At 38.9% G+C, this 21606-nt stretch overlaps 1 protein-coding gene across 1 annotated transcript in view; it reads right to left on the reverse strand.

Annotated features, from left to right (window-relative positions):
• Positions 1-21606, reverse strand: part of PRKCH (protein kinase C eta) — a 113437-nt gene that overhangs the window by 16551 nt on the left and 75280 nt on the right. The window contains exons 11-12 of the mRNA XM_058162924.1: positions 6338-6476; positions 4088-4276 (exon numbers count right to left, since the gene is read on the reverse strand). Coding sequence (XP_058018907.1) covers positions 4088-4276; positions 6338-6476 — 328 coding nt within the window. The remainder of the gene's footprint in view (positions 1-4087; positions 4277-6337; positions 6477-21606) is intronic.

Raw genomic sequence — 21606 nt, forward strand, 5'->3', positions numbered from 1 at the left:
TTGGGAGACTGTTTAAAGATGGAAGTGGAAACCATTTGTCTCCCAGAAGTCCCCTGTACCTATTCTCTGTAGTTACATTTTTTAAAAATACAGATGAAAATCAAGAGTTACAATGCCAGTTTTTGGCAGAATGATCTTGGAATACTAGAAGCCAAAAATGGAGGGCTAAGGGTTTAAAGGGTATCAGTAGCAGTAACAGAGTTTGACCTTGGAAGTCGTCTAGTCCAACCCCCTGCTCACGCAGGAGACCTGTACTATGGATTTGAACTGCCAAACTGCTGACTTTCTGACCGACAAGCTCAGTGTCTTAGCCACCAAGTTTTTTCATGCAGCACATGAATTGAATTAGAAACAACTATTTCTCAATGTATTTCATTGGGTCCAAGGACATAAGTAGAGTTCCCTGGCCTTCAAGGCAAACTTTTCAAACTAGGGCTCACCATCATTGAAGAACTAGTAGCTAGTTTCAAGAGAGCAGACCTAACCTGGTGCCTGGGACTTGCATACCCAAGTCGATGGAATGGCAGTAGCAGTGGCCCAGGATGTGGAGCAGTGCTGACAGTCTGTATCAATGCTAGGGCATTGGAAGTGTCTTGGCGACATTTCGACGAAGTCTCATTTGTCATCTTCAGGCTTCAGCTTCGTGCTTCTGGGAGCAATGTGTGATTGCAGCTGTTTCTTCCTTTTTAATTGCTAGTGGGGGTTTGAACTGATTGGGTGGGAGCTTGGCTGTGCTCTGATTGGATGGGGTTTTTTTGTGCTCTGATTGGATGGGGGCGTGTCCTGTTTGGGTGGGGGCTTGGTTGGTTGTGCATCTTCATACATCTTCATACATCTTCATAGATGTATGAAGATGTAGCACGACCACAAACACGAAGCCAAACAACAGCAATGCAGCTCACCAGCTCAAATCCCCCTGCAACTCAGACTAATCTGAACACAATCAAGCCCCCAACTAAACAGGACACACCCCCAGCCAATCAGAGCACAAAAAACCCCCATCCAATCAGAGCACAGCCAAGCTCCCACCCAATCAGTTCAAACCCCCACTAGCAGTTAAAAAGGAAGAAACAGCTGCAATCACACATTGCTCCCAGAAGCACGAAGCTGAAGCCTGAAGATGACGAATGAGACTTCGTCGAAACGTCGCCAAGACACTTCCAATTTTACGCGGGAGAAAACCCGAATAACCAAAGACCTACATACAAACACCCGCGAAAACCTTAGAATACACACACACACACACATACTTAATTAGAGAATTTCAGGATCAGGACTAGCATATCATAGGCAAAACTCCAAAAGGAAAAGACCTTTTTATATTTTATAATAGTGTGTGGGGGGCATTGCAGCTGAGCTTCCATGATCAGAGCTAATTCCTTCCCACCACGGTCAAGTCAGCTTGAGTAATGAGAAGGCAGGAAGAACCTTCGTGTCATGCCCTTGTCGGAGTCTGAATTTAAAGGGGAAGAGGAATGGCTGACAGAGAGTGAGAGAGTGGATCCGTTGGCTGTGGAAAAAACTAGGGAAGAGCAAAGTCAGGCTGGGCAAAGCAGGGGAGAGGTAGAACAAGAGAGAGGGGGTTCAGATGAAGACCAAGGCCCACCCCGTCCTCATCCTAGGCAACAGGGAGGAATGGAGAAGAGAGCAACATGGGTTGTGTGGCTTACGAGGAAGGAAAGGGACCTGATCCTCTTTACAAGGCACAGGTGCTGATGAAGTTTAAAAAGAAAGGCAAATGGGAGGGGCGTTTGTCAGGAACAAACACTGAGTTTATCTAGTGTTTATTTGAATCCTGGCATCCTCCCAACTGGCTTGATTTATTGCCATGCTACTTTACTTGTGGAATTCCTTATTTTGCTTGCCCTGCTGGATTAATTACCTTGTCTTGCCTTTGGATTTTTTGTTAGAAGTTTTCTGCTTACAACGTTTGGGACTGAAGTATTGCCAGCCAAAGACTAGTACAGGTGGGTGGAAGAGCTCTCTCCAGGCCAGAGAGTTAAAAGGGACATTGGAGGGAGAGATGGTGATAATAAAGGGACTCATATCGGTTCTCTGGCTGTGTTGCCTTTGTGTCATGGCCTGGATCATCACACTCCATTCACTGCTAGTGAAAAGTCCCCAGATTTGGATGAAAAGACTTGCAAATGCCCCTCTCTTTAAAATATAAGCATTTAAAAAATGAACAAGTTGTATTTGGACTGGCTTTCTCATTTGCACAGAAGTATTAGTGGCCTCAGAAACCCACTACAAATTTGATAGATAGATAGATAGATAGATAGATAGATAGATAGATAGATAGATAGATAGATAGATAGATAAGGTGGGGGGAGCAAAAGAAGAGTTTTTGTAGGTGCAAACAAGCATCTTCTATTGTCATCACTATTGTTTTCCTCCTGATTTTTTCCATTAAAAGGATCTTGGTACTAAAGAGAAAATTACTATTTTGTCTCAGAGGCCACCTCCAAAGAACAAAAGTAGGAATTACAGACACCACCTGTCTTGCCCTGTCTTGTTTTTGGTTTAGTTCTTGTTTTTCATGAGATAATATTCGTGGCACTACATGATTTGCATTTGACTTTTTTAGCTTTAACACAATTTGACCTGCTAGAGTCTAGACATTGTCTTAAAGAAGGCATGGATAGCCCCTAAATAAACCCTGGGTACTATTCTTATCAGATTATTGAGATATCAGGTCTCATGAAATATATGGTTAGATTTCACAGAGAGGGACTCCTCAGGGTGCCGTCGGCTAGGCAGTGCCGTCTGGCGACACCCAGGGGAAGGGCCTTCTCTGTGGGGGCTCCCACCCTTTGGAACGAGCTTCCCCCAGGACTTCGTCAACTTCCGGACCTCCGAACCTTTCGCCGCGAGCTTAAAACTCATCTATTCATCTGCGCAGGACTGGACTAGATTTTAGATTTTAAATTTAAACTGGTTTTAATGGGTTTTATTATGTATACTGTTATTTTTAATTATTCGGCTATTTGGAATAAGTTTTTTAATTGAAGTTTTATTTTGTATTTATATGTATTTTTTATCTGCCTGTAAACCGCCCTGAGTCCCTAGGGAGATAGGGCGGTATAAAAATACGAAAAATAAATAAATAAAATAAATATAAAAATTTCAATGATTCCATGAAATTTTCATCATTTTATTACATATATTATATTCCTTTTGAAGGTTTCTACAGAACTTTTTTGGAGTACAAAGCTATTTTTAAAGCCACAGCAGCCATAAAGATAAAGAAGGGTAGTAGTGTGGTTCAGTTACACAATTATAATTACACTAGAGAAATTGTAGATGAAATTCAGTCCGAGTCATGCCCCACGTGACTAGCTGTGCCCATGGAGCAGTTACTCTCTCTTAACAAGATGTGTTTCACATTTTGATAAATAGGGAGAAGCAATGATTCTCCAAGTTCATCTCTATAAACTTAAAATATAACTCCTCTTGGTAACACTTTCAGGCAACTATTTATAAGCTGCTACAATAAGGAGTCACAGAAGAATGGAGGCAGGGGATTATAAACCTATTAGGACAAAGTTCATCTGGAGAAACCTTTTCAAAAATGACCTGTCATTTCAGGGACATATATAACAGGACCTTTGTTCGTCTCCATTGCTGCCATCCTACAGAATATATTTCTTCAGAAATAGAAACTGGTCCCAGCACTCTCTACCTTTGCCCAGCCAAGAATACTTAGCCGTGTTGGCTAAATAGGATGAGACCAGTTAAACTTAGGTGGAGATTACAAGGAAATCTCAGGGCTGTGAAATAGACTGGAAAATAAAAAAACAACAGCAAATTGTTTCCTTATTATGGCCAACAACCCTATATGGTATGATACTAGGAATTAAGGCCAAGTTGGAGATTTTACCATTACTTTTACTCCCCATCCAGCTATATGTCTCTTTTCTAGGGTTTTAAAGATTTTATTTTTGAATTTCTACCACATTGTTTTTCTCTTGTATGTGTGTATTATCTTAAAATCTTAGCTGGCTTCAGGGTTTTCGTGTCTGTCTTACACAGCACATTAAATAGAGGAAACTACTACAAACAAAAATAAGAATTAGGATATACATACAGCTTTCAAGATTGTCACTGCATCTTCCTGGAGCCATGTTGGGTAGGCTATTTCATCATTGAGGATAGCTTCAAAGAGGTCATCCTCATTTTCAGCTTCAAATGGAGCATGGCCACAAAGCATCTCATAGAGAAGCACCCCCATTGCCCACCAGTCAACATCAGGACCATAATGCATCTCCTGCAAAATCTGCAATTAAAGAAAAAGGTAGAAATAATTAATGCTCTTCTGAGTCTTTATTATTCTTCACCTGATAACTGCTTTGTTACCTTATGACCTCTATGTGTCAAATACAATAGATAAACAATTCATATTGACTCAGGGATAATTTTATCCCAAGGTTATAATATATATGTATGTATGTATGTATGTATGTATGTATGTATGTATGTATGTATGTATGTTTTCTGAGGTTTTCGCGGGTGTTTGTATGTAGGTCTTTGGTTATTCGGGTTTTCTCCCGCGTAAAATTGGAAGTGTCTTGGCGACATTTCAACGAAGTCTCATTCGTCATCTTCAGGCTTCAGCTTCATGTTCTGGGAGCAATGTGTGATTGCAGCTGTTTCTTCCTTTTTAACTTCTAGTGGGGGTTTGAACTGATTGGGTGGGAGCTTGGCTGTGCTCTGATTGGATGGGGGTTTTTTTGTACTCTGATTGGCTGGGGGTGTGTCCTGTTTGGGTGGGGGCTTGGTTGTCGTCGAAACATCGCCAAGACACTTCCAATTTTATGCGGGAGAAAACCCAAATAACCAAAGACCTACATATATATGTACACACACACACACACACACACACACACACACACACACACACACACACACATATATATATATATATGTTTTCTGAGGTTTTCGCGGGTGTTTGTAGGTCTTTGGTTATTCGGGTTTTCTCCCGCGTAAAATTGGAAGTGTCTTGGCGACATTTCAACGAAGTCTTATTTGTCATCTTCAGGCTTCAGCTTCGTGCTGAATTGCTCCCAGAAGCACGAAGCTGAAGCCTGAAGATGACGAATGAGACTTCGTCGAAACGTCGCCAAGACACTTCCATTGCTCCCAGAAGCACGAAGCTGAAGCCTGAAGATGACGAATGAGACTTCGTCGAAACGTCGCCAAGACACTTCCATTGCTCCCAGAAGCACGAAGCTGAAGCCTGAAGATGACGAATGAGACTTCGTCGAAACGTCGCCAAGACACTTCCAATTTTACGCGGGAGAAAACCCGAATAACCAAAGACCTACCTACATACATATATATATATTTACTGTTGCTTAGCCTTCATTTGATAAATGAAGCATCAGGCAATGAAATATTGTACAAAGGTGTCATCACAACTCTAATTTTTAAAGAATTTTTATATCATTTAATTTTCAGGGAAGTCAATTCATGCGACATCAGATATAAGGAAATCAAGAAGTATATGAATGTGTGGGCCAAATGAGAAAGAGATACATTATAAGGATCAGAAAACCAATTCCAAAATCTGAAATCATACTAACCCAGTGTATGATTTGAGATATCCAGACATAAAAGGGATAAGATTAATGTGCTAATATACATATATATTATATCTAGTGGGTAATCACCTATTCTGCACTGGATTATTACTGTGTTTGTCTGTTCCTATACCGAAAGAGATTTACTTCCATTTATAAGTGTGAAAAACAATTTCTTTATGATACATCATCATAAGCTGGCCATGTATGGGCTATCTACTCAGAAGTACCTGAGTATTCCAGAGGTGGGTTTCAGCAGGTTCTGACCAGTTCTGGAGAACCGGTAGCAAACATTTTGAGTAGTTCGGAGAACTGGTAGTAAAAATTCTGACTGGCCCCGCCCCCATCTATTCTCTGCCTCCCAAGTCCCAGCTGATGGGGAGGAAATGGAGATTTTACAGTATCCTTCTCCTGCCACGCCCACCAAGCCACATCCACAGAACTGGTAAAAAAATTTGAAACCCACCACTGGAGTACTCCCATGGGTATAGCATCTCTACTACATACATATAAGGAGACATAAGCGTGGGCATATAGATCCATGCAAACATATATGCAAATGCTTTACAGAGCAATTTTAAGCGCCAAGTTGATGATAACTGTACAAATTATGCAGCTATTTACTTATGCTGAATATTTTATTTTACCAACCACGCCAAGCAGATTTTACAATGAAATTTGTTTGTTCAGATTCCATTAATATGATGTAAATTGGGGTTTTAAAACCCATTTAAAGAAAATTAAAACCTTTCCTGTACCTCTGGAGCAATATAGTCAGGGGTTCCACAGAATGTTGCAGTGGTGATCCCATCAAGGATTCCTTCTTTGCACATTCCAAAATCAGCCAGCTTGCAGTGGCCCTCATGATCCAGCAGCACATTATCCAGTTTCAGATCTCTGTAAGAGTTATTGAGATGATCACATCAGTTTATCAGTGGTAAACTGAGGCAGAAACAAACTAAAATGAATCAACAAATCCAAGATCAACACCATCATAGATGATGATCGCAGCTGCTTAATTCATGGAAAGTTTTCAAACATGATGCCACTGTATAAATATTTTCCCATGTGCTGAAATTACATGAACATTATGGAAGTTCAACAGAAAATGGAAATTACTGCCAATATAGAAAAACCAACAATCTCAGCATTCTAACTGAAAGTACAGTAGAGAAATATGCCAAACTTGAATCTATTATAGCATAGAGTCATATAGTTAATGGGACCTTGTAGACTATCAAATACCTTCAAATCTGAATAACCCATAATCAGAAAGACTAGAAACCCTAATCCACTATCCTAGCATTCACTAGAATTCTTGCTGATTTCTCTCTTCCCTATATTATTCAAACAAGGCTTTCTCCTGAGCTTCATACAATATTAGAAAATTAAAAGTAAATAAAGATGACAGAATGACAGCAATAGGACATACTTGCTGATTTCCCTAAATCCTGCAATAGTATTTTGTAAAGAAAACTTTATCTTAAGCATTTAAAGTAATAATTTTCAAAAAGGAAATGTATCAGGATAAACAGAAAAATTAAGTAATACTGAGTTGAAATCAAAAAATAAGCAGGAAAGTTCAAAATAAAAAGTGATGTTAAGATAAGAGATTGTAAAATGGAAACAACAACATTACAGGAAGGATGTCAGAATGAGAGAGGGAAAAAGTTAATATTAAAGTAATAAGAAAAAAGAAATGAACATTTTTGGAGAGAAATAATGAAGAACCAGTTGACCTCAAGGGAAACATAAGATAAGATAGTGAAGTATAAATGTATGCTAGAAGGCTTATAGACATGTTAAAATGACCCTTCATGCCTCCCCTTTTAGCATAAATGGGAAGTTCTAAATAATTTTTCTTGAGTTATATACCAGAGGTATATCATTTTATAAAAATTCTCTTTTAGGTTGTAACATAATGTAAATCTCAATCCTTTTAATATATTTTCCCACTGTCCATTACTATATTGTGTCCAAAGTTTTACTGGACAAAAGTTGTGCCCATTTTATCATAGTCTTTCATTTGTTCTTCTTCCGTTTATGGTTAAAGTTTATACAGTTTACAATTATTATTTGTCCATAGTTCAATTTCAAATTTTGTTTTCTGCTGCTTAATTTCAAGTGTTCCATTATGTACCTTAAATCTTTCTCTTAACTGTACATATGAAAACCACTGTAAATTAAATCCCTCTACAATAACTTGTTATTTTGATCTTACTTTTTCCATGTTCCTGTCTAAAGGCGTTTTCAGGCACAATCTGGGCTTATACCTGTTCCATATTCTCAATAAGATGAGAATATAGCCTCTGGTGGCTCAGCAGACTAAGTCTGTTATTAACACAGCTGCTTGCAATTACTGCAAGTTCAGTAATTTGACGCAAGGTTGACTCAGCCTTCCATCCTTTATAAGGTAGGTAAAATGAGGACCCAGATTGTTGGGGGCAATAAAAGTTGACTTTATATTTAAGATACAAATGGATGAAGACTATTGCTTAACAGTGTAAGACGCCCTGAGTCTTCGGAGAAGGGCGGGATATAAATTCAAATTTTTTAAAAAAGGGACTTCTAAATCTACATTGATCTTAACTTTATCATACCATAGAAAACCATGTCATCCAAGCCTCAAATCATATTCTTCTAATTCTAAATTTCTTTACTTTCTCAGCAAACCCAATTTCAAATTAGGTAATCCCAATATTCTCCCTCCTTCGCAACTATTTTATAGTTAGCTCTTTGTTTTACTCCTTGCTATACAAACTTAATATATCTTTCTGCCATTATTTAAATCAGAGGTCCTCAGCTCCTAGTCCATGGCCCGGTACCAAAGCTGCATTTGCACAAGTGGTGAGCCTGGGCATAAAACCATCCATCTTTAACAGATGAAGTTCCTACAACTTCCAAAGGCGAGCTGTTCCATTCGTTGATTCCTCTCACTGTCAGAAAATTTCTCCTTATTTCCAGGTTGAATCTCCCCCACCCCACACTGCCGCTGGTCCATGGAACTGGAAACTTTGGGGAACTGGTTAAATAGTACATCAGTTGTCAGAATAGTTATTGTTTGAAACAAAAACATCAAATGTTGGCAAAACATTTTTATCACATAAATTCTCTCATATATAGGCATATATTTCCATTTGCTCAGCAGTTCAACAATGGAGGAAACAGTTAAAGAGATCATGTCTAAGAGCTAAGGACTCTTAACCAAAAGGACACAAGAAATGCTTTCTTGAATTAAACTAGGCCAGTGATGGCGCTCGTCAGGGCCATAACAGGAAGAGGAGCTTCCCAGGGGGAATGTGTGCACCGGATAAGATATGCACCAGCCAGCAAGTCTTCCGGTTACTGTTGTGTATGCGCATGTGCCAATCAGCTGGGTGGTGCGCATGCTCAAGCCAGCTCTTCCAGCGTCCTCCAACAGATGACCAGCTCTTCCAGTTTCTGGCACTGCTGCACCACAAAGGCCAGCGGATCATCACATGCGCATCTGTGCCAGAAACCCAGAAGTGATGCCACACATGCCAGGCGACATGGCTCTGCGTGCCACTACGGGCACACAAGTCATAGGTTTGCCATCATGGGTCTAGGCTCACCTTGTCCAATAAACAGTTCAGATGCTTCCCAATACAAAGTACACTGTCTCTGTGTATCTAAACCCTGTCTGTTTAAGCCCACTGAGAGCCATTTTAGTAGAGTGGTTATAGCACTGGGCTAGAAACTGGGAGAGGGTGAGTTCCAGTCCTACTTTGAAGGCAGCTGAGCAACCTTGGGCCAGTCACTCTCTCTCAGCTCTAGAAAAAAAGAGGTAATAACAAACCACTTCTGAAAAACCTTGCCAAGAAAAACTAGTCTAGGCAATCACAAGAAGTCAAAAACTAATGCAAAGAGACAAAAAAAAAAGCCCAATCAAACAACTAAACATGAACATAATAGAGGTGTAACAGAATATGCCTGTTGAGCTGGAAATGGATAGAAACAATTATTTGCCTCTTGTAATTACTGGAATCCCAAGAATAGCCAAAGAAATTGATGGAAGTTCTAGATTTTGGGCTCAGTTCTCAAGTTAAGTCTTGGAAATCCAATTCAATCGCTGCCCAACTAAACTCTGGAACACTGCTGTCAATCAAGACTAAGAAGTAGCAGCATATAAATTGCAAGAAATCAGTACAGGCCTATATTATGGGCATTCTTTTCTTTCCTTCATCACACAATGGCAGGGGGAGGGGGGGAATGAGAGAAAAGAAGTGTGTCTGACTGTAAGCAAAAGTATCATCAGAGATAACAGGTATCCCGATCCATTTGGGACACTGGATTTATTTATTTATTTTATTCAATTTTTATACCGACCTTCTCCCGAAGGACTCAGGGCGGTGTACAGCCAAGTAAAAAATCACAGTATCAATATTAAAAGAAATTAAAAAACATATTATAAAGTGGCCAAATTTAAAACGAATTAAAATATTAAAATATAAATAACCCAATAAAATCTTAACCCAATAAAATTTTAGGCCAGTCCTGCTTGAATAAATAAGTGCGTTTTCAGCTCACAGCGGATTTGCTACACTCATGGTGCCATTCCCAAGAGAATCTAGCCACTGATCCCCAATATAGATAGTGCTGAACTAAACAGGCCAGTGGTCTGTAATGGCTTAAATGGGACAATGTCATAGATGTAATTTCTCACTCTTTATTAGTAACAACTAATCTGGAGCCTATAGATTCAGAGGCAATATAGCTCTGAAAGCCAGTTGTTGAAGGATGGCTATTCCCCACTTAAGGACAGCCATTGGTTGGCCATGTTTGGAAATACAATATATTTGAACACCAATACAGATTTTGCTATTATTCTTTTAATCTGAATTGACTGGAATACTTTTTGGATTCAGACAGTGAGCATCCTATCCAGAATACTAGAAGATGAAAGAGAAATCAGTAGTGATCATCCCTTTTGCACAGCTCTGTTTTTCTCAGGTGCCTGGAGTCTGTGTCCCCCGTAGCATTGCTAGAGGAAAGACTGGCAATCTATCTTCTTTGAAAACCACAGGCACTGAGTGTTTAAATCCAGGGAGCTGAATTAAATAGGGTTGGCTTTGCTGGTTCAATGTCCTATTCTCATCAAGGGGGAAGAGGCTTGTTGGTAGGTAATTTGAGAGCTAATTTTGGATACACCAAATATTCTAAATTCCAGGTCACTGAAAAAAATTGCTAAGTGGTCTCAAGGAATCTAGTCAGCCTGAGTCATCTGGAAAAAAAACTGAAAAAAAGAACAGCTGTTCAGTATTACTGGACAAAATTCTGGTAATGTAATTTTCCAAGGCAGTTCCATTTATCGGAACAGCAAAGAAAATACAGCCATCAAGGAGTGTTTGTTGCAAATATTCTGACATAGTGAACAAATTAGAAGTGAATATTCACTTTGTAAATAGTGAATATCCAGGAAGCAAAATTACTTCTATAGTAAAATGAATGTATGTACAAAGTGGAATATAACATTCATGTATAGTCTCTCCTATGTTCTTCTCAGATTCTACTCAAAAAGATCCACTTAGATATCTTTGTGATTAGAGACCAATGAAGCTTCATTGCTTTTTTAAATCAAGAATTCTCAAAATCACAAGTTTATCCTAATCCCTTTGTTTAACTAGAGATTCCACATATGTATCTGGCCATAAAGGTAAATGTACAGGTTCCCCTCGCACATATATGCTAGTCGTTCCTGAATCTAGGGTGTGGTGCTCATCTCCGTTTCAAAACCGAAGAGCCAGTGCTGTCTGAAGACGTCTCCATGGTCATGTGGCCGGGATGACTAAATGCCAAAGACGCACAGAACACTGTTACCTTCCAAGCCAAGGTGGTCCCTATTTTTCTACTTGCATTTTTTATGTGCTTTCGAACTGCTAGATTGGCAGAAGCTGGAACAAGTAACGGGCGCTCACCCCATTACGCGGCACTAGGAATTTGAACTGCTGAACTGCTGACTTTTCAATCGACAAGCTCAGTGTGTTAGCCATTGACCCACCGCGTCTCTATTACTTACTGGCCATAGTAAGTGCTAAAACCAGGTTCTCTCTGCTGCTAAAGTATAGTCCCTAACCAAATATGCATACTGAACTGAAATTCACTGCCTACCTTAGGAGAAATTCTGAAATTGATGTGTTTTTACTGTATTACAATATTAGATTTATTCCAGCTAAGTCAGTCATCCAAAAGCATCCTGAAAAGATAGACAAGAGCAAATCACAGAAAAATCTGTTCCTGTGGGGAAGCTATCCTTTCCACTGAGGGCCTCCTGTGTCACTTTCCAACAAGCAGAGAAACACACTGCATTAAGAGAAAAATGATGGGATGCAAATAAAGAAATATCAGTGAAAGGGTCTCTTTGTTAGCTATCGATTTCTTCAACTACAAGGGAAAAAATCTCTTCCCACCCCCACCCCCCGCAATTTTAATAGGTACAAAATGGGTAATAAACTTGGCTGATTGAAAGGAGAATGAACTGGGTTATATAGATTAACAAGAGGGAGTTAAGTCACTCACTTCCCAGTGTGAAAGCCAGGCTGGTCTAACAGTCAAAAATGATTTTACAACCTGCTGTTTGTACTGAGAAACCACAGTTTCCCTACTGCCATTAAAATGACAAGGAAACTGTCAAATTGACAGTACAATTGCTGCTTCTTAAAGCCATACAGTCTTGGCTGCCTTTCCAACTAATTTTTCATGATATCAAGGACCCTTCTCACAAGGAAGTGGTCTAAGGCAAGGGTCTCCAACCTTAGCAACTTTAAGCCTGGTGGACTTCAACTCCCAGAATCCCCCAGCCAGCAAAGTTGAATCCCCCAGCCAGCAAAGTTGAAGTCCACCAGGCTTAAAGTTGCCAAGGTTGGAGACCCCTGGTCTAAGGCATTGCCATTGACCATGAGCAACTGTAGGCTGCTTTTAAATGTGGTTTATCAAGGTTTAAATTAATTTCTTTTTCAGCCAAGGGGAAGACTGTAGGTGTTAAAATAACTTTTCAAATATTTCTGGAGACATTTTTGTTCATGATATGAAGATTCTGTGCCTTTTTTCCCATTTTTTTTTATAACACATGTTGTTTTAATCATCAATCTGTCTGTTGTTGTATAATAATGTTCCTTAGCAGGGAGTCACATTTTAAAGAAAGAATAATAGTCCTTTCATGCAAAATGGGATACAGAGACATTTCCCAGAACTGCAAGGAAAATACCACTGAATGCATGAGGAGAATTCCTTCCAGAAAGTTGATGACATGTTGACTGGGTAAATCTCACGGTGTTCAAACAACCAAAGGTCTGTAAGTCCAACAGATTATTTCATTCCCCTGGATGGCGACAGTGGAATTTTCATAACCTACTTAATATCCTGTAACTCATTCGTTCCTAACAGCACTGCTATTCATAAGATTTGCAGGGGGCGGGGAGGAGTGGAGAAGAGAGAAAGAAAGAAAACTTTCCTCCTGGAATCATTGATGCAAACGACATTAACTCCAGAGCAAAAAGACTAATATTAGTCTCCTAAATGTTTGTTCTTTGGGCACAATTATTTTACTGCATTGAAACTGGTGGAGGAAACTACTGATCATTTATATCTTCAAATTAAATAAACGCATTTTCTCAGTCAGCTCACAGGACCATGAATAGGCCTCCTCTTATACTAGGAAAATAATTCAGGTATTACGACCTGATGTGCCCTTTCAACAAGGTCAGTAACTTCCTAGTACTTCTAAAATTCAATTCATCTCTCAGCCATAGCATGAACAGTCTTAGGGAATCCTGTAGGGGTGAAATCCAGTAGGTTCTGACAGGTTCTGGAGAACCGGTAGCAGAAATTTTGAGTACTTCAGAGAACTAGCAAATACCACCTCTGGCTGGCCCCAGAGTGAGGTAGAAATGGAGATTTTGCAATAATCATTCCCCCAGAAGTGGGGAGGCAATGGGGATTTTGCAGTATCCTTCCCCTGGAGTGGGGTGGGAATGGAGATTTTGCAGTATCCTTCCCCTGGCACACCCACCAAGCCACACCACTCCCACCAAGCCACGCCCACAGAACCGGTAGTAAAAAAATTTGAATTCCACCACTGGGATCCTGATGCATTGTTACAGCTACTTTATAATGTAATAATTGTCTATATATTAGAAAGAGAAGGAACCAATGTATCTTAACTCCCACTCTATTCTAAAATACTGAACAATGGATACCTCTAAAAGGCTGATTTAATTATTCTACGGTGCATCATCTCTTCTAATGACATTGAAGCACGGCCCCTTTATACAGTTTGGAAATCAAAAAGACAGAAGTGTTTTGGACTAATTAAATAACAGCCAAATTTTGAGAAGATATTTTTTAATTCTGAACAACTGTAAGTTTGGACTAAGTCAGGAATTGTTGAATTTACATTCAGCTTCCTCATGTAAAAATGCTGAACTGTGGCCGCTGCCAATGGACTGATATGAAAAAAGGGATACAAGTATTAGAAATCACCTGAATAAGTCAATAAACGTATAACTAAATAATGAAATAACTTAAGGACAAAAAGGACAAATATAAAAAGTGGAAAGAGGGACACATAACCAAGGCAGAATGCCAGCAAATAGCCCGAATCTGCAAAGATGAAGTCAGGAAAGGTTAAGACTCAGAATTAACTGAGACTTGCAACAAATGTCAAAAATAATTTTTAAAAAGTTTCTTTCAACGTATAAAAAAAATGAGAAAAAAGTCAAAGAAATGATCACAGAAGATGGTAAGGAAGTGACAGTCAGCAGAGAGAAAGCAGAACCGCTTAATTCATTCTTTGCATCTGTCTTTATGCAAAAGGAGAAAAATAGCCTAACCTACAAAATGCAGAACCATAAAAGAGAGACTAGGAATACAAGTTAAAGTAAGCGAGAAAATAAGAGAATCCCTGTCTACCCTAGACGAGTTTGAATCACTTGAACCAGATGGATTACATCCCAGAGTTCTGAGGTGATCTCAGAAGCACTGAACCATATTTTTCAAAGATCCCGGAGCAATCAGAGAACTAGACTGAAAAAGTGGCTCAGTGGCTAAGACATTGAGCTCGTTGATCAGAAAGGTCAACAGTTCGACGCTTTGAATCCCTAGTATAGGTCTCCTGCGTGAGCAGGGGGTTGGACTAGATGACCTCCAAGGTCCCTTCCAATTCTCTTACTGTTATTATAAGTCCAGCTTGTCTCCTTCAACTTTGATATTAAATATATATTTTTGCATTTAAAAAAACATGCAAAAAATAGGTGACATTTTTTTTAGGCTGATACCTTAGAACAGGGGTCTCCAACCAGCAAAGCTGAGGAATTCTGGGAGTTAAAGTCCACAAATCTTAAAATTGCCAAGGCTGGAGACCCCTGCCTTAGAATAAGGAATGCAGAGCCATATTTGAGGGCCACTACTTTAACTGACTGCAATAGAGAGGGTGACCCCCTGCATTTCTCCACCCCAGAAGGGTAGATGAATCTGCACTGAGGTTGATAGGAGAAGCCTGGCACAAAGCTCCATCATATCCAATTGTGCTGACTGCAGCAAAGTCACTAACGGAAGCTCTTTCCTTTGGTTCCTGTTTCTTCTTGCCTCCTGTGCAAATCCAATTATATTGCCTTGATGTGGAAACACATTTAAAGAAAATGGGTGCCCTGTACCACCCTTCAGGAGTGCCAAAAAGTTACTCACTGAAATTACTTGCAGGTGGCCGTTCAGCCTAGAAAACAATCTGTGGCTGCACGAAAGAAAATGCCATGTCAGCCAAAAATATCTACGCATATTAAATTGCAGAGATTTCTTTAGAAAAGGGCTGGTTTTTTTACTCTTTTTAAAATCCATTAAAACTGCTTCCAAATCTTTGGAAAACTCAGTTGCTGGAGACTGTCTAGATGTTACTCCTGAGTTTCTTGGAATACAAGGAGTTGGGGAATAAAGATGGGGGAAAATAATCTGAGACTTACTTGGAAAAAGATGAATGACTCTAGCTTTAAAATATAGGCTTCTGCCCTTCAGCTGAGCTACTGTAATACCTATCCTAGGCCCTAATTAAAAAGTATAATTAAAATTATAAATCCTGCTGTCAGCAAAGGCTTGAAGTTTAGATATTCAGCAGCCTCCACTGGTATTTAAGAGTTTAGTTTGGTTATCACAATTATTTTAATTAATACCTATGATCTATTACTAGGAGTTCTGCCAGGTCCTACCAAACCTAGCCTTGCCTTTCTGCCTCAAACCTCCTTTTGTCTACTTTAATTGAACATTTAACTCAGCATCTTGAAGGCTCTCAAAAGAGTTAGTTGTGCTTCAGCGCTCCTGACACAACTTCAGTAGTAGCCATCACCAGCTACTTTCCTAATGGTTTATTTATTTGTTATGTTTCCACTCTTGTGGCATATTCCCGTTTATTTGAAAATTAAAAGCAAACAAAGAAACAATATCATGAAAAATAAAAAGACAGAAAGCTCTGGTGAATCAGGCCAAGCCCATTTTAATCCAGCATTTTGTTTCTTGCACAGCCCACCAGATACTTCCAGGGATTCTTTTAAGCCGGAAATGCCCTCTCACATCCTTATTTCCTTGCAACTGAAACTGCTCCCTATGCAACTGAAAATATACTATACCGAACTTGGAAGAAATACACCTTTTACAAGTTTTATAAATCACGAGTAGATCTGTCCTCTGTGACTTTTGTTTTGTTGTTTACATTTATACCCCGCCCTTCTCCGAAGACTCAGGGCGGCTTACAGTGTATAAGGCAATAGTCTCATTCTATTTGTATATTTTTACAAAGTCAACTTATTGCCCCCCCAACAATCTGGGTCCTCATTTTACCTACCTTATAAAGGATGGAAGGCTGAGTCAACCTTGGGCCGGGCTCGAACCTGCAGTAATTGCAGGCTACTGTGTTCTTAATAACAGGCTTTTACCAGCGTGAGCTAAACCGGCCCTTTTATCCAAGTTTTGTTTTACATTCACTATTCAAAAGGGTGGCCATCATCACCAAGAAGCCATCCTCTCAATGTAAAGTAGATTCATGCCATGAAAAACTGGCTGGAAGAAGAGCAATGCCTCTTCCTGCCACTATTACTATCAATGTGGAAGTAATTTCTGCCTGGTTATGGAAGGCTAATAAATACTCACTTAGGAATAAAACCGGGAGCATGAAAGACACCCTTCTACTAAATCTTATTCACATTCATATGTGAGCCAGGGTAAAGATTTCTCAGCCATTTTTACAGGAACTGTGATCATAAGGCCTTGGAGGACAAAAAGCAGAAAACCCTTCCAGTGGAAACTTACATACCTCCCATTCTTTCTTCTAGTTGCTTTTGCCACAGTCATGTTTTCCAGAGTATTTCTTGGAATGCATAGCCTACTATCTGAGCTAAGGTAAATTGCTCACCATTGCACTAAAGCTGACTCATGGAAAAAGCAATTTTCTGGAAGGAATAAAATTGCATTTTACTTAAGAGATTCATAACCGACACTCGTTTGTTTAAGAACTAAAATAAAGATGGGCAGTTTTTAGATTAGAGTTGCAATGGGGTCACTTTGTCTCTGAAGCTGCCTTATGTTTCCATAGTAAAAAAGAAACAAGAGAAAATATTTACTCATTTGACTAGTTGTTTTCATCCAAACAGCTCTTTGGACTGCATCATACGCAGCCTAACCATTTTGGTCCATTAAGATTTGAACAAACAAACAATCGTTTTTAGTTCTGCTTCATCAAGCAAGGACTAGAGGTCTGTAATTAAATCTTTTGGCTATTCCAAACTGCAGAATAAATAGAAGAGCTTTATGAATTTCTATTCCAAACTGAATCTTAAAATGGAAGGCAATTTGGAGATCATAAAATCTAATCTCATTCCCCGCCACCCCCCAGTACAGAAGTAGACTACTATATTATAGTGTTACACCATCTGCATATAAACTAATTGTACAATTTGACTTCCCAAAGTCTTGAAGATAGCCATTTTCCCTAGTAAAACCCAAATGAATTTTACTGTTTTATGCTACAGAAGACGAAAATCCTTAAACAAATGTAATTGCATTAATTATTAATGTTGAACTACATTTAAATTATTTCACCCCAATTCTATAGACCTTGTACCAACAATCCACTTAATTTAGTATTAACTTCCTCGACCAGCAGAAACTCTCCAATCTCTTAGGTAGAGTATCTGCAAACCCATTAGCCTACCAAGTACGTGTGCGTTACAAGGATTTGGTTAATGGGCTTTCTCAACCCAGTTCTCACAAGATGATTATGAAAATAATAAGAATTCTTGGTACATTCATAGGATCAGAAGTATGGAGTCAGAAACGACTAATAGAAAAACCACTGAAACTATCTTCAAGGCTATCCAGCTTTTTCTTTAAAAAAACCACACACACAACTTCACAAGATGGAGAAGCCACTATCTCTGTAGGTAGGCTATTCCACTGTTTGTACAGATCATCTCAATAGGAAATTTCTCCTTATATTTACAGAAAATATTGTAGTTGCAACTTAGACTCATTATTTCTATGGCAATCAAAATAATTCCTGACCATCTTTTCCATGTTGCCCTTTGATGAACAAGCATGTATTTCCAAAGAGAGCCATTCAAACTTTGTACAGAACCTGCCCAAACAAGGAAGGATGAGCAACTCTTTTTAAAAAGTAAAGTGAACAATACATAGCTTAGAGGAAGCCAAGCCTTCAATAGATGTATGCCAAGAAATATACAAGTATTATGTCTTAACAGAGAAAAAAGGGAGGGGGAAATACTGAAAGTGACTTTATTTTCAGAGCAGTAAAACATGACAAATTGAAACTGAGTTATATGCTTAATAAATTTCTTTGCTGCAGATCTCTAATTTATCAAGAGGTAAGGACATCACAGATCCAAAATTGTTGCTGTACTACCAAACGACAGTTCATGCTTTCTGCATGCCACCCAAACCATGATGTTACGTGCCTCTTTTACCTAATCCCCTGATTTAGACATGTTCAAGCCTGTGTGTGATATCATCAAGAAACATTAATAGCCAGCAACATTAAGATGACTGGAAGAGGAAGCTGCCAGCAATACAAATAGCCTTTTATACAAAACAAACCAGTCTGATGCCCACACCAAACTCTCTTAGGTGATCTCTAACATTAGACCTCTCACATACACAGCTGAAGAGAAAGATCAGCATTCTCTGAATGTCGCAGCAAATGTTTATTAAAGACCAGAGTTCACACTGATTTCAAAGGCAATTTCCAGTCCTTTATCCTGCACTGTCCTACCATCATAGCAACTAAACCATCCCACATGATGCATGCATCTTGAGTTTCCAACATGCCTAGCAAAAGTCCCTTATCTCTTGACAAATTCCATTCTCCACTTCTTAAATTGTTGATGGTTTCCATGTCAGAACATAACAAAAAGCTAACATGCTACAAATCAATGAGCTAGCTCAACTATTCTTGTTATTTACTTCTAGTTAGCTGCAGCCAGTCGTGGGATTCAAGTAATTTAACAACCGGTTCTCTGCCCTAATGATTTCTTCTAACAGTTTGCCAAACTGTTCAGAACATTTCTTCTAACCAGTTTGCCAAACTGTTCAGAAAGTTAACAACTGGTTCTCCCAAAGTGGTGCGAACTGGCTGAATCCCATCACTGGCTGCAGCCCTGTGTTGTAGGTCCAACAGCGGAGCTGGTGGCAGACTCAGAAAGTGAGGAGATTGGGGAGGAACATGGGCCAGTCCTGGAGTCTGGGGAAGGCTCTGATGAGTGCTCTGCATCGGAGGCAGAGATAGGGCCAGGGCCCTCTGAAAGTTGTCAGCTGCCTTCGGAGTCAGACATTGGTGGGGCAGAAGAACAGCTGGACCCTATTCCCAGTCTATGCATGCACAGAGCTGCCAGGAGAAGGGAACAGCTAAGGAACAAGGGTCGTCTCAGGAGTAAAGCCACAGGTGGACAGTGAATGGCCCCTCCCACAGGAAATAAAGAGGAGCGAAAGCAGAGTGGAGTTTGCAGGAGACAATTTTTTTTTATTTAATTTTGTCATAACAGTATACATAAACATTATCATAAGTAAAAAACATATCATGAATATATATATATATATATATATATAGAATATGCATAGCTATATTAATTAGATATAATAAAGGGAACAATAGGACAGGAACGGTAGGCACTTTTGTGCTCTTATGCACGCCCCTTATAGTCCTCTTAGGAATGGGGTGAGGTCAATAGTAGACAGTTTTTGGTTGAAGATTTTGGGATTTTGAGTAGAGACTATGGAGTCAGGTAATGAGTTCCAAACATTAACAACTCTGTTGCAGAAGTCATATTTTCTGCAATCAAGTTTGAAGCGGTTGACATTAAGCTTGAATCTATTTTTTGCTCTTGTAATATTGCGATTGAAGCTGAAGTAGTCATTTACAGGAAGGATATTGCAATAGATGATTTTGTGTGTTAAACACAAAGGTCATGTCGAAGTCGACGGAGTTGTAAATTTTCTAATCCCAGGATTTCAAGCCTGGTGGTATAAGGTATTTTGTTGTTTTCGGAGGAGTGAAGAACTCTTCTAGTACTTCACTCCTCCGAAACAAACATTAATTTTAATTAATTAATTAATTAAAATTAATTAATTTTGCAATTAAGCAATTAGTTTGTTTTAACATTTTAAAATTAATTAAAATTAATTTAAAATTAATTTAAAATTAAAATTTTAAAATTTTAAAATTAATTAAAATTAGTTTGTTTTAAAATTAATTAAAATTAGTTTGTTTTAAAATTAATTTAAAAAATAATTAATTTTGCAATTAAGCAAACAATTAGTTTGCTTAATTGCCTCGTGACTCTCAGAGACTTCTTGCCAAGTTTTGAAGGTATCGGCCTGGCAGCTCTCCAAGCTAGATAAGGTCTGTGACTGTAAATTCTCCCTTGAAAGACTTTGCTGAATGTGAATGAGAAGAATTCACAGTAACTTAATAAAAAGGGTTTTTTGTCAGGACAAGGAGTCTGCTTCATGCTCTTGGGAAGCCTAGGTCAGAACACCCTGTGCCTTTTTTTGAATTGTGTCAACCTGTCCAGGAAAAGGATTATTAAAGCTGAGGCAGTGAAGAGATTCTTGGGAGACAAGAGGGAGGGACAGAGAGCAAGGGTGGTAGCAGCCTAACATTTTGTGAAAATGTCCATTCTATCACACACTCCTGAAATTCCAGATGGTCTCAAGGGTTCATATGGTCTGGAAATAACAGTGATTCCAATTTCATTAGCTGAGAATATACAGTATGTAACTCAGGACAGAACGGCTGGATTTTGTTTTTCAGCAGAGGTTTCATTATCAGGATAAGTAATGCAACTCTGCTCTCCCATGCACTGATGTTATTACCTAGCCTGGTAATGAAACAACTACCAGAAAACATCCAGAGAACATCCAGAACCCAAGAATTAGTGAGCATGATTCAAATGACCATAAATGCATATATTATTTTGAGTATCTTTTGTTTGGTCTTGAAGCAAATGGTTTGACTAGACTAAAAATATCTTATCTTTGACGCCTTTTCTACAACATAAAAGAATGTCACGTAATATGTACCCATTAATTTCTTTTCTTTTTAATTCCATGCTAGATGAAGATGATTTGGCAGATTGTTTTCACAATGTGTAGCAATTCAGGGCTTGGAGATTCTCCAGCTTCATTCCATGTCCTTGGCCACTCAAATGGATTTTTGTTTTGTTTTGGAGGACTATTGACATGGGGACATCTCCCTTGAAACCCTTTGTGTTGTGGTAAGTGGGACATGAGGCTGAGCTCACACAAAGACCTGCCTGTTCTAAGGAGACCCTTAAGCATGTCCACTGTCTAGATAAGTATCAATATCACAAATATTTTCCCTTTAGAAAAAATATTCTATCTAAAAACCTTTTCTCCAGAAATTTCATACATTTCATTTTATTGAGTGCAAATTTCTAAAGATTCAGTTCATTAAACTATAAAACTGTCTTTCCGTACATGCTGTCTTCCGCTG

This window comes from Ahaetulla prasina, chromosome 1 (assembly GCF_028640845.1).
Source record: "Ahaetulla prasina isolate Xishuangbanna chromosome 1, ASM2864084v1, whole genome shotgun sequence".
NCBI classification, from domain to species: domain Eukaryota; kingdom Metazoa; phylum Chordata; class Lepidosauria; order Squamata; family Colubridae; genus Ahaetulla; species Ahaetulla prasina.